We start from the raw sequence: 13,719 nt of genomic DNA, 5'->3' as shown, positions 1-13,719 counted from the left end.
AATTATGTTTAAAAAAAGCCTCAAAATATATATATTTTTAGTACTAATATACCTCTACTTAATTATTTATAAAATTATGTTTAAAAAACCTAAATTTTTAATATTAATATATCTCTACTAAATTAATTATAACTTTATGTTTGATAATAACATTTATTAAAGTATTATCAATGTCTGTTAATTTTTATTGGTATTAAAAATTGTTGATAGGGGAGTTAGTCCCTGTGCACTTTGGCTTTTGATGATGAATATGATTAAATGATTAAGAATGATTTTAATCATTATTGCACAACAAAATGACATAGCATAACAAAATGACATAAACTAGATTTCTAATCTATTTTAAGTTTGTTTCATTATCTGTTGCACAACAAAATGATTTCTAATCTACTTTGAACTAGATTTCTAAGCACTTTGAACTCAGGTTGCACAAATTCTCTTGTATTATTATTTTGATTTTGAGTGGTGAGAGGAGTGCAATTGAGGGTTGTCATTGTATTCTTGTAAACTCAATCATTATAATGAATTCCCTTCAACTAAGTTTGTTTAAGGAGGACTGGATGTAGGCTTGTGATAGCCGAACCAATATAGATTGTTTTGTCTTGGTCTTTCTCTCCTTCTCTTTATCTTTGTTGATTCATTTGTCTTTGACTATTGATTTCAAGTTTCAAGAACTCATAAAGATTTCAAAAAGGGTTCAAACCAATTCACCCCTGGTTTGAGATATAAGACTTCTCTTTTCTAACAAAAATTAAAAATTATATTTAGTGAGTTAAAACTTTTTTTTCAATAAATTATAATTATGTTTAGGAAAAAGAGAACGATTAGTTATATTTATTTTTTATAATCAATATTGATTTTTATTTTATGTTTTTATCCTTTTGTGACTACTCATATAGTAATTTCACTCCTTATCTATCCTTTCTTTATTCTATTCTAGAGTTCTTCTTTTGAGTGTTTTGATAGATTTTTTTTCCCTTGAATCTCATGTTGCATGTGCACCAATCTTTTTATCCTTATTTTTTTGTTAGTATGTTTTTATTTATATTTGTGTTGTTGTTATTTTTATTCTATTTGTTGAACTTGTATTAGGAATTAGAAATGTGTTTTTTCTGCTCATTTTTATTTTTCGCTACTTTTTTATTTATGAATTTTGAGTTTTTTTTTTGCATATATTTTGATGAGGAACTGGAATTTTTGTTTGGATTGAATTGTATAACTATTAACTATGTTAGGTTTAACCTTTTGGTGGATATTGGAAATGAAATCTCTAATGAAATAATCAATGAACACAAGTTGGAATTGGATTAATAAACCATAAACATGACTCTTCAATATCATTATCCTCAATAATTGAACAATGCTTCTACATTTACATATTCCATAAAATAATTCTTTATCATAAAAATAAAAACTCAAAAAATAACTTTTAAATAAAAGGCCTCACTCTTACATTTGTTTTAGGCTCCCAAACCTTTTAACCACCCTTGTCATTGCCCAATAAGTTCAAAGAACACAAAGCACATGCTCAAAAGTGAATGTCAAAGACATTGTATATAGATCTTTATAGAGATTGGGATTTACGTCCTCTTTAGGTAGTTGGTAATTTACTGAAGATTTAAAAGATTTAAATCATAAGTAACTCTTTCAAGACTCTATCGGGAGAAGGTAAGATTGAGTTCATTGGAGATCAACAAGAGGCAAACTACTATATTTATTTGGAAAAGAGGGGAAAACATACACATTGTGAATTTGAAATGTCATTCTTATTGGGTTTAAGATGTTAATTAAGATGTATAATTCTTTCATGATAACCATGCAAAGAGACTATTCAACCAATCTGAGGCACTTATGACATGCAATTGACTTTTCTTCTTTAAACTAGAACAATACAATTCACACTTGTATAAAACATATAAGTACTCTTTCATGATAACCATGCAAAAGAGGTTATTCTAGAAATCTTAAGTACTCATCAAATGCAATTGTCTTTTCTACTTTCAACTAGAATAATATAATCAATATTTGTATAAAACATACAAGTACTCTTTCATGATGACCATGCAAAGAGGTTGTTCTACCAATCTTAGGTACTCATCAAATGCAATTGGCTTTTCCACTTTCAACTAGAATAATATAATCCATATATGTACAAAACATACAATTACTCCTTCATGATTACCATACAAAGAGACTATTATACTAATCTTAGGCATTTATCACATGTAATTGGCTTTTATAATTTCAACTAGAATGATATAATTCATACATTTATAAAACAAATAAGTACTTTTTCATGATGATCATGGAAAGAGTTACTTTGCCAAAGGAACACAACTAAGTAAAAGCCAACCAACCCAATAGTAAAACAAAAAAATATATCATACTTGATATTAACATACAACCGTCGTGGGAGTGCTTGGGACAAATTTATATACCTAAAACTAAGTATGTTATGCATATAGAATTGTCTAATCACTCAAAATCCAAAAAATCACAATCAAAACCAAAATTGGCAACAAGCATAATGTATTTCATAGTTTAGGGAAAGACAAGTGTCAAATCCAAGGAGATGACAAATCACAAAAAATGAGTGATGTGTTTGTATAAAATTCAGCTTAATAAAAGGAAACAATGATGGGAAAATTAAACTAAAGAATTCTAACTAGAGAAGATACAACAAGAGGATAAAATAAATACAAGATGTTAAAATGAGAAAATGTTATATGAAGTGATGATATTCTACTTAGAATTCACTAATGAACCTATAAAATGTAATGGATGATGCAAGGAAATATGCGCACAAGATTAAAATGCAAAAAAGACATGATTAACTATGTATTATCAAATTGCAAATAATGGAATTAGTTTACAATGGTGATAATGGATGTAAAATACAGTTTGACCATGTTAAGTACACAAAATAAAAAATCACATTCAATATTAGGTTGACAACATTGGTGTTTATATTAGAATTTGTAATGTAAGGAGGATACTCTACCAATCTCAAACACTTATCACATGTAAGGAGAGTACTATTTCAATTTTACACACAATAAACAACAAAGGAACACACCAAAGTAAAAGATAATCAACTCAATAATTAAACTATGAAAATAATAAGATTCAAGCATATGTAATTTTTTGAATAGTATAGTAACATTAGATTTAAACAAATATCCATAATCCCCTAATGTGGTATAGTGCAAAAGTTAGTTTTAAGTAGTTGTTTATTATGAGTTTCGACATTTAAACAATGCAAAAGTTGGAGGAATATGTAGATGATTTAGAATAAAATAAACAAGTTTATAAATCAAAAGAATATTAAATAAATTGTTTGATAAAATATTTGTAAGAACTAAAACAGTGAATTATGTAATGTAGATATTTGGAACATATTTGAATAAGTATAATTATGCATGAGATGTATTTAGAATCACTAATGTACTTTAAAACAACAAATTTGGATCAAGTAGGAGACTAAAAATTGAATGAGAAAGAAAAATTATAATGAAAAATTAGAAAATAAGTATTGAGAACAATGAAAAACACTAGATTGTGTAATTTAAAACATAATTAATATGTAACACATTCAAGGTCTTATTTTCCCTAGTCTTAATTGCTAAGAACTCAAATCATGAGTTCTTAAAACAAAGAGGTTAAACAAACTACTAAAACACATAGTATGACATGTTTTTAGAATTGCTAAACTACTTAAATAGTGAACAACAACACATTCAAGGTCTTACATTCAACATCACATCAAGCAACCAAAACTATCTTCAAAAAATTACATTAAAAATTAAAATTAATACAAATTAAATCATATATTAGTATCAAGCAAATCAAACACCAAACACAAACATGAGAACAACAAAACTGAAAAATTAACCCATAAAACAAAAAAATTGCAAAAAAATTAATCATCACAATTGAAAGACTTTGAGACCAACTTGGATTTCTTTGGAGGCAAGAGAGCAATGTTGACAATAAAGAAGGAAAACTTTTCCCTTTTCGTTGTGAACCACAATTATACATTATTAATGAATCCCCTCAGTGAATAGAAAAAGGAATGAAGAAAACCTTACCTCCAAAAACGATGAGGAAAGACTAGCATTATCGTCATAAAAAACCAAATATAATTGTTTTTTGGCTTAATACCCTATATTGTCCCCAGTTTCGCTCGAAAATGTCAAATTAGTCCATTCTTTAAAAAATGCGTCAATTACGTCCTCACTTAATAAAATTTGCATCAATTAAATCCCTTCCGTTAAATCCGTACAAACGGCGTTAATTATCTTGATGCAAAATAATTAACGCCGTTTGTACGGATTTAACGGAAGGGATTTCATTGATGCAAATTTTATTAAGTGAGGACGTAATTGACGCATTTTTTAAAGGATGGACTAATTTGACATTTTCGAGCGAAACTGGGAACAAAATAGGGTATTAAGCCTTGTTTTTTCTGCATGAACCTCACTTCAAATTAGTTTTTTGAAGGCATATTGATATCGAGAAATAAGGTTTGGGGAAATATAAATATGGGAAGACAAATTTTGGGTGAGAATCGAGGTTGAAATGGTAAATTTGAGAAAATCCTAATTTGGGAAGAACAAAAATTGTGAAATGGAGAACTAGTGAGGATGAAGATGCATTTGTTGAATCGCAAAAGTTCATTCTAGTTTTTCCACTCTATTGTCAACGACACCGATTCGATATTACCAACAAATATTTATTCCACAATTTTACAATTCACTTTACTAAAAAATGTTTTTATTGTTAAAGCAAATGTTAATATTGGTTGATAATTTCCATCCATATTTACATATTATTGACTAATTTTGATTTCTTAATAAACTTTTATTGATAAATTTTGTATTTCTAGTAATGGTTTATAGTTATATTATTTTATATTTATTAACTGCTTTATTAATTATTTAAAATATTTATTTTATAATGTAGTTTATCATTTTACAATTTATAAATTAAAAATGTATCCATTAAGATATTTTATTCTGATTAAGCATTAAGTGTGGATTTGAAATTGACATTTGTTAAGACATTGTAAAATTATCATATTCGATATATACAGTTGCTTTTGGAATTGAACATTCATCTATCAACTTAGGAGAGTTACTCCCTCCACCACTATACACTGCTTTATGTACCTCTCCATTCTCTTTTAGCTCTTCAGTAACCCATTCTCTTTTAGCCCTTCAGTGATATTTAATAACTGTTTTTATTTTTTTACCCAACAACCAACCACTTCATTAATGGTCCCCACTATTATATCAATGCACCTCCATAAATTAAAATAAAATTATGGATGAGAGATGGGAGGTCGGAGTAAACCGATCTGGAGAAAGAGAGATATTTAGAATTTTCGTAAAAAAAAGTTAAAAAGTAAAATGTTAAAATAAAAAGAGTAATTTTGTAATTAAAAAAAATTTAAAGAGGTGTAGGGAGTTGTTGGGGTGGTAGAGGGAGCACACACTCAACTTAAACAGACACAAGGAACTCTGAAATAAGCCCATGGACTTTGAAACTTTTTAAAATTGATTTTCTATATTTTTTATTTCTAGTTATAAAACCAACCCATTGCTTGCATGGTATGCAAAATGGAAGAGTGTTTCACCCTACACTTTCAACATCTCATTTGCACCTCTACAAATTTCATTTTTGACCTTCTAATATCTCATCCTCCACCTCTAACTTTTTCAAAAATTTTATTAACTTTAATAAATATATTTTCATTTTCTTCTCTTTCTTATTAAAAAACACTCTGTACCACCTTAAAAATAATTTAATTTAATTTAAAATTTAAATATTATTTAATATAATTTTATATTTTAATAATTATTAAAATATGATTTACATTATAATAATAGTTATATTAAAAATATAAAAATAAAATAATAATAATAAAATAATAATAATATAATTTGATTTAATATATTCAAATATATTAAATTATATTGAAATATTAAAAAAATTAAATAATTATTAAATTTTAGATAAAAACCAAAATTTTAAAAAACTTGTTTATCAAATATTAAAATCTGTAATAGTTTTGCTTTTTATTTAAAATTTAATAAATATTTAATTTACTTTAAAATTATAATATTATTTTTTATATTTTTATATTTTAATAATTATTAAAATATGATTTATATTTTTATAATAGTTATATTAAAAAAATTAAAATAATAATAAGTAAAATAAGAGTAATAATAATGAAACTAAAAATAATATTTAAAATCACATTTAACATTTAAGTATATTAAATTATATTAAAATATTAAATTAAATTCAATAATTATTAAAATTAGAAAAAAAACAAAATTTTGAAAAGATTTTGTTAATCGGATATAGAAATCCGATAAGTTAGGTTACGGATATCCAATAAATAATTGATTTTAAAATTTTACTTTTTATTTAATTTTTAATAATTATTTAATTTAATTTAATATTTTAATTTAATTTAATATATTTAAATATATTAAATATTTTATTTAATATACTTTTATTTGATATCTCATAAATAATCGTTTTTAAAATTTTTCTTTTTATTTAAATTTTAATAATTATTTAATTTAATTTTATATTTTAATATAATGTAATATATTTAAATGTATTAAATATTTTATTTAATATAATTTTATTTTTATTGTAACTATTTTATTTTTATATTTTTAATATAATTATTATTATTATATAAATCATATTTTAATAATTATTAAAATATAAAATTATATTAAATAATATTTAAATTTTAAATTAAATTATTATTAAGGTGGTGTAAAATGTTTTAAATAAGAAAGACAAGAAAGTTAAAAAAATATTATTAAAGTTAAAAGTAAAACTTTTGAAAAAATTGGAGGTGTATAGATAAGATATTTTTAAAAATGAAATTTTTGTAGGTGGAGGAGGAGATGTTGGAGATGAGGATGAAACACCCAAAATGGACAGAAAACCTCTATTCGTGAGCTGATCCAGCTTGTCAGAATAATGGGCCTCAACCTAGCATGGCTGTGTATTCCTCACTATACGTGTTCCGTTTTTTGTTTCCCCTAAAAAAGCATCATTTCTTTCCATTTAATACAAATCAGCCTTAAAGTACATGTTTTTGGAAGATTTCTTTTTCCCAGTATTAAGGATATTTGTTAATATTCTTGCAATATTAATTTTTTATCATGTGTTTTTAACTTTATATTTTTAAAAATAAAATATTATTTGTGGTAATTTTAATTAATAATATTTAAGACTCAATAAGCACGAATGTGTATAAAAAAAGTTTAATAGTGCATTTGCTTTCTAAGAGAATTTGAAGTGTTACAAAAGTATCTTGGATAAGAAATTTTTGAAAGAAATCAAATTTTTAGAATTTTATTAGATTAATTGGATTACTTAAAACTGAAAGGTTTTCAAATTTCACATAAAATGTAAGATTTTTAAATTTCTAATATGTTCAAATTCATATTTTTGGTCTTTAGGTCAATCTTTCTTACCATATTTTTTAACTTTTGATATTTTTTTAAAATAAAATATCATTTTATGGTGATTTTAATAAATGGAATAATATTTAAGACTCAGTAAGCAAGAATGTATAAAAAGAATTTAATAGCGTATTTGGATAAGATATTTTAAGAAGGTTATTTGTTTTTTTAGCGAATTTGAAGTGTTATGTAACATAATATCTTTTTCGGACATTTTTTTTTTTAAGAAATTGATTTTTTAGAATTTTATTAAAGTAATTGAGTTACTTAAAAATAAAATAATTTTAAATTTCACATAAAATATTTTATATTTTTAAATTTATATTTATAGTATTTGTAGTTTGGGTAAATCTGATTTAAGTAAACTCTTTTAACTTATCATGAGATCGACTCAATTTAGTTTGATATAGTTATGATAAGATATTTCAGTTTAACAAAGATCTTATATATATATATAATGAAAAAAATCTTAAAAAAAAAAAACAATATCAATGTGTAAAAGATTATTAATATTACTATTTTCTTAACAATTATTTGATTATTATTTGATATGATGTTTCAGTCTAACATAGATTTTACTTTATTTGACCAAATCTAACTTAATATCTTTAAATCTCATCTGGACTTAACCCAACATGAATTCATCTGAAACTAGATTCGATCGAACTTAACTTAAATATGAATCTAACTCATCTTGACTTGATCTAGATTTAAGTTAACTACGCTTAAGCTTGGGTTGATTCAACTCTGCGAGACTCAACTTGTCTTAACTTGGTTCAACTTTAGTCTACATTAACTTTGCTAAATTTGGACTCGAACTAATTTGATTCGACTTAGATTCGGGTCAACTTACCTCGATGGTGGCCTAAACCTAATTAGATTAAGCTACTATCAAATCGTCTCAATTTAATTTGAATTTGATTTAGGTTTGACCTAATATTATCTTACTTAGTTCTCATTAGAAAATTTTATTTGATATAAATTAAATATTATATATATATATAATGAAAAAAATCTTAAAAAATAAAAAAAAAAAGACAATGTAAAAAGATTATTAATATTACTATTTCTTAACAATTATTTGGTATTTAAATGTTTTTTTAATTTGATTATTGTTGAACTACTTTATCTAAATAAAAAATAAAATTCATTAAATTTAAGTTATTTTATAAATGTTTAAAAAGTAAAATAATTTTAAATAAAATGAATTCAAATTTAATATATTTAAATGTCTTAAAATTACATAAGTTGACAAATTAGAAAAATGTTTTGAGAAGTAAATTATATTTTTGATTAAAAGAGTAATCAACTGAGGAGAAGAAACTCCTTCGTCTAATGTAGTGAAGAGAAAACGACGTCGTTTAGATGCACGTGGTTTAATCTCATTCGGCGTCGTTTTAGCCAGCATCTTTGAAAGGGGTTATTATTTTTGTTACCTGTGAGGCTGTAACATAGAGAAGGAAATTGGGGCAAAATGGGGTATGTGATGAGAGTGAGATTGGCGTCGTTCTTCGCCGGGGCTGCAACTGCGTCGTTTGCGGGTCTCTACATCCTCCACAGGGATTACAAGGTGGCATACCAATCTTTTTCCCAACAGGTACTCGCAAATAACCTCGTCATTTTCTCCCTTTCTTTTAGTTATTATTATTTTGGAGTTTTCGATTTTTTTTCTCGGTTGATTTATGTTGCATTTAGTATTTTTGTTCCCCTAATAATGTCATTTGCGTGAGCTGTTAATCGAAAGCGCTTCTAGGTGTTGATTACATTATCGTTTTTGGAATTTTGGTTAGAAAGAGGGATACTATTGATATGATACGATGATGAGTTGATGACAATTATTGTGGAGATAAATGGGTTAGAAATGTCGCCAATGTTTGTAAAAAAATTTCAATTTGTATGGGCTTCTGTTTTCCACATAAATTTGTTTCCTTCTTGCCGTAATGTTAAAGTCTTCAACAATGGTTGCAGCGATACTGTTTTGTAGCTGATTTTTAAAGCTATTCTACTTATCATGAGCCACAAAATGGAGGGAAGGTGTCCATTTTGTTTCTTATTATTTAGATGATTGTATTTTGTCTTTTCATTGATGGAATGAGGACTGTGCAGAGGAAAGCGGGCTGCTTCATTTCTGTATCCTGCATTTGTATGAATTGAATTGAAAGGAGATTCGCCAAAAATTGGAAGGGAGAGATTTAGGTTGGTCTCCCTTATTCCTTCCTCTCCCTTGCCAACTTCTGTACAAGGATAAAGATCCCCACCCTCGTCTTTTAATTTGAGTTTTAGTCTTATTTTAGTTTTCACTCATTTTCACTTTCTTTCACTTAACTCAAACAACTTCATTTTCTACTCATTTCCTGTCTCTTTCTCTCTTACATCCTTTCCTTTCTTCAATCTTCGCCTTATATCATTCCATCCAAACAAAGGCTTATGTTCCATCAAGGATAATCTTCTGTTCCATTTCAATTTTAATAATACATCTTTTGTCTGACCTGACCTGAGCAGAGGTGGATTTGTGTTTATTCAATATAGTAAAACTATGTATGGAATTAATCTTCCTTGTATTGAATATATATAAGGGAACTCTATTTATAATAGAAGAAATATGAGCTAAACTTAAAATACAAATAAAGAATAATAACAAACTAAGTAAAGATAAAATATAAAGATATGATATTTTTATAAAGTATCTAAATATATCTAACACTCCCTCTGAAGTTGTGCATACAAATCGTATGTACTAAGTTTGTTACAAATATAATCAATTCTTTGTCCCTGTAAAGACTTAGTAAAAATATGTGCTTCTACCCTCGAGTGATACCAAATTGTTAATTTACGAAGACGACATAGAAGATGACATATCAGCGCAGAAGACTCCCTTGAACAACAAATCTGGGAGGTTGTTCCATATAAATCTCTTCTTGCAAATCGTCATTGATATCTAGTTGATAAAGAGGTCATTGTTGAAGAGTCATCATGGCTATAAATAAACTAACAAAAGACATCTTTCCCATTGGAGAAAACGTATATATGGACGGGTCAGACGCACCGGTGACAGAAGAGAGGTCAGAAGAGACAACAACGGAAGAAGCCAAAGATGAACAGGAGAGAGAAACCCTAAAGATTCAAGATTCTCCAATCAAGGCGCCTGAAAGAGCAAAGAGAACAACCTCGACGCTTTGAATCATTGCCTGGAGGAGATGGGATACGCCACCACGTGGAGTAGATCCACAACTTTGAAAGACGCTAAAAGCGCGTAGGAGCTCCGATGAAGGTGTCGTGGAAGGCATGGCGGTTGCCTAGCCAAGATGATCAAAACTGTGTGATTGCCGGTTGAAACTGGAACTACGACCACGACAGGTGCAATGACAAAGGCAACCAAAATTTTTTCCTAAAAGAACAAGGCTCTAGATACCATGTTCAATATAGTAAAAACTATGTATGAAATTAACCTCTCTTGTGTTGAGTATACACATAAGGTACTTTATTTATAATAGAAGAAATATGTATTAAGTCCAAAATACAAATAAGGAATAACAACACGCTAAGTAAAGACAAAAGATAAATATATGATATCTATATAAGATATCTAATAATCTAATATATCTAACAAGGTTTGTACACACTTAATTGGAATTTTGGATAATTGAGAGGCAGTCATGGTATGATGTTGATATTTACATGTTTACAGAATGAACAATAGAATAGATATCCAATATTTATATCTCGGTGCCTCGTGTAATAACCTAAGGCTTACTTTCTTAACACCAGATATGTTGGAAATGTTCAATAGGATTATTGTTTATTCCTTGGATGTCTACATGTATTTTATTTATTTTGCGGTTGCTTTTAGTTAGTTTGTTTAATGCAAAGACTGGTCTTGCTGTTGTAGGTTTGTTATGTGTATTTTCCTCCCAACGTTGACCTGTTTCTCCTTAGCCTTTTTAAACTATTATTAGGGTCTCATGAAATTCTCTGTCCGTGAATTTGTGAATAAACATTTATTGATATTTTTGTTCTCTACAAGATCTCCTCGACATCTCTAGTGCATTTCCATCAAGTGTTTTCCTGCCTTACCTTCTTGGATGTATGCAAACTGGTTTTATCAGTAATAACTTAGTCTTGTTTGTTGATAATTAGAACGGGATAAATTTTCTTTGGTGGTTCTTCTAAGGACTTTCAAATTAAATAGTGGATGAATATTGTTATATTCAATATAGCTTTTTGGAGGCATGTGGAAGTTTTTGCTTGAATGAGGAATACAATGGGAGCTGCAAACTACCATCATACTTTGTTGCTGTCTCGAATGAATGTCTCTTCTCTCATGGTTTTAAATTTTTGTTTATTATCAAATTTAGAAAATGCAGATGGTTTCTTTTCTAACTGTTCTTACGGTAGAACATTTTTTGCTGCAAATTTTATTTGGAATTTCTCTATTTGAATCTTAAATCCAAATTATGTCTACTCCTGGAATTGAGCCATATTGTTCCGTGCTATTTGGAAATAACACCGGTTTGGATAACTTTTTTTCGTAAACATTTCTAAGAAAACAAAGATAAGAAGGAAAAACAGAAGAAGCATATCTATAAGCTAAAATTAATTTATTCACAAAGATGTAGTTTTTTTTGTTTAAACTAGACTTCTAATTTATACATAAGCTAGTAAAAACTTATTTTATTTTCTGATACTAATATTTTTGAAGTGTTTACTGAGAAGTTTATAAAAATAAATCCATAATAGATTTGTCACACATTTGTAGTGATACCACGTATAATGGCAATCATCTCTTCACTCCATTTTCTTGCATGGGAAAGGAATGAGTTAGGTTTTGTTTGAAAAGTGGCATTGTAATTTTTACAACTCGTGTGCTGCTCCACTTGATAAACGAACTTTCCTTGCTTTTCCAGATGAATGGCCTCCACAATTCACTAGAAAGTCGAATTTCTGCCTTGGAAAAACTGAAACAAACGGAAACTTCTGAACAGGTTGAAGCACCAGAATAGACTCCAGACTGAGCATCCGTTACGGAAAAAAACTGATTCAATGTACTTACTATGAAAAGTGTCTTTTGGTTTGCTTTCCTCAGGAATAAGTTCAAGTTGACTCATTTTATGGCACCTCATCTCACTGACTTTTTCGTCTAAAGAATACGGATCTGTGTGCCACCAAATGTAGTGTGGATTATTTTTCGGCCATGAGCATTTAGCTTTCGCCGCGGTTGTACGTGGTAATTGAGTAATATTTGAGTGACTTGTTTTTATCTTTTTAAATATGAAAGTTGTGTTTTCTTTGTTGTTTCTATTCACTACATATAGCTTGAAAATAAACTTTATGTTCTGCTTAAAGAATATTTTGTGTAATAGTTTAACCACCATTCTAATACACAATATTGTAACGTACTATTCTGATAATCCTTAAATTAATGAAATTAAAAAGGTAAAACTGTGTTTGTTCCCATAAGTTGACATATGAAAAAAGAAAGATAAATTAAGTGGACTCCATCGTCCTTTCTCATACAGTTCTCCTATCTATCCCTGATTTAAGTCGGAGGTTCTTGGAGATCCACACGTACCCTTGGAAACACTATCAATGAGCACAAATAAGGTCCCAAAAATACATTAATGATTTTTTTCTTGTATTGGTGTATGTTGAATTTGATCTGTGATTTACATTGTTAAGAAGGTAACACAACTTCTGTGGATGAGTTTTCATGTTGTGCATGTGTTTGTTTGACACCAAGATCACGTTGTGCATAGCTTCTTTGGATGAAATATTGTTATTGATCGGCCCAGGGAAACAATATCATTTATGAGTGGAGCATGGTCGATTACCCTTTCTATCATAAGCGATTATGTTAAACTATTTTGCATCTCAATTTGATTATTGCACATATGAATTTAATAGAGTGATAGTTGGGATTAAAGTATTTACAATAGGGTGGAAGAGTTTAGGATTGAAAATATGAAAGTATTATTTATTTCATTTTGAGATAGAAGACCACTTCTGTAGTAGTTATTAAAATGTTGAGAATGCTCACCTTAAGACACCAATCCGTGGCTCAAAGATTGGGAATTAAAATGGTTCCGTACATGCAATGAAAAGTGACACTCAACGGATGCTCTGTCATTGTTCAACGTCAAATCATTCACAAAAATGGTTGCTCAATAGTGAAAAAGGACACTCAACAGTTTGAAGTTTCTAAACTTGCACAATTAAACTTGCACTC

At 27.8% G+C, this 13,719-nt stretch overlaps 1 protein-coding gene across 1 annotated transcript; it reads left to right on the top strand.

Moving 5' to 3' along the window:
* Positions 1–8,930: 8,930 nt before the first annotated feature.
* Positions 8,931–12,798, top strand: LOC108330118 (uncharacterized). The gene is made up of 2 exons (XM_017564631.2): positions 8,931–9,093; positions 12,401–12,798. Exons 1-2 carry the CDS (start codon positions 8,971–8,973, stop codon positions 12,494–12,496), a joined length of 219 nt encoding a protein of 72 aa, XP_017420120.1. The 5' UTR covers positions 8,931–8,970; the 3' UTR covers positions 12,497–12,798.
* The last annotated feature ends 921 nt before the right edge of the window (positions 12,799–13,719 follow it).

The sequence above is a fragment of the Vigna angularis genome, chromosome 4, assembly GCF_016808095.1.
Source record: "Vigna angularis cultivar LongXiaoDou No.4 chromosome 4, ASM1680809v1, whole genome shotgun sequence".
Lineage (NCBI taxonomy): Eukaryota > Viridiplantae > Streptophyta > Magnoliopsida > Fabales > Fabaceae > Vigna > Vigna angularis.
Note: the sequence above shows the minus strand (reverse complement) of the source record. Positions and strands in the feature narration are given on the sequence as shown.

Bases quoted from the DNA above. Each gene is read 5' to 3' on its own strand.
- LOC108330118 (XM_017564631.2), top strand. From the start codon at position 8,971: ATGGGGTATGTGATGAGAGTGAGATTGGCGTCGTTCTTCGCCGGGGCT. The intron at 9,094-12,400 runs GTACTCGCAAAT...TTGCTTTTCCAG, and splicing joins ACCAATCTTTTTCCCAACAG to ATGAATGGCCTCCACAATTC.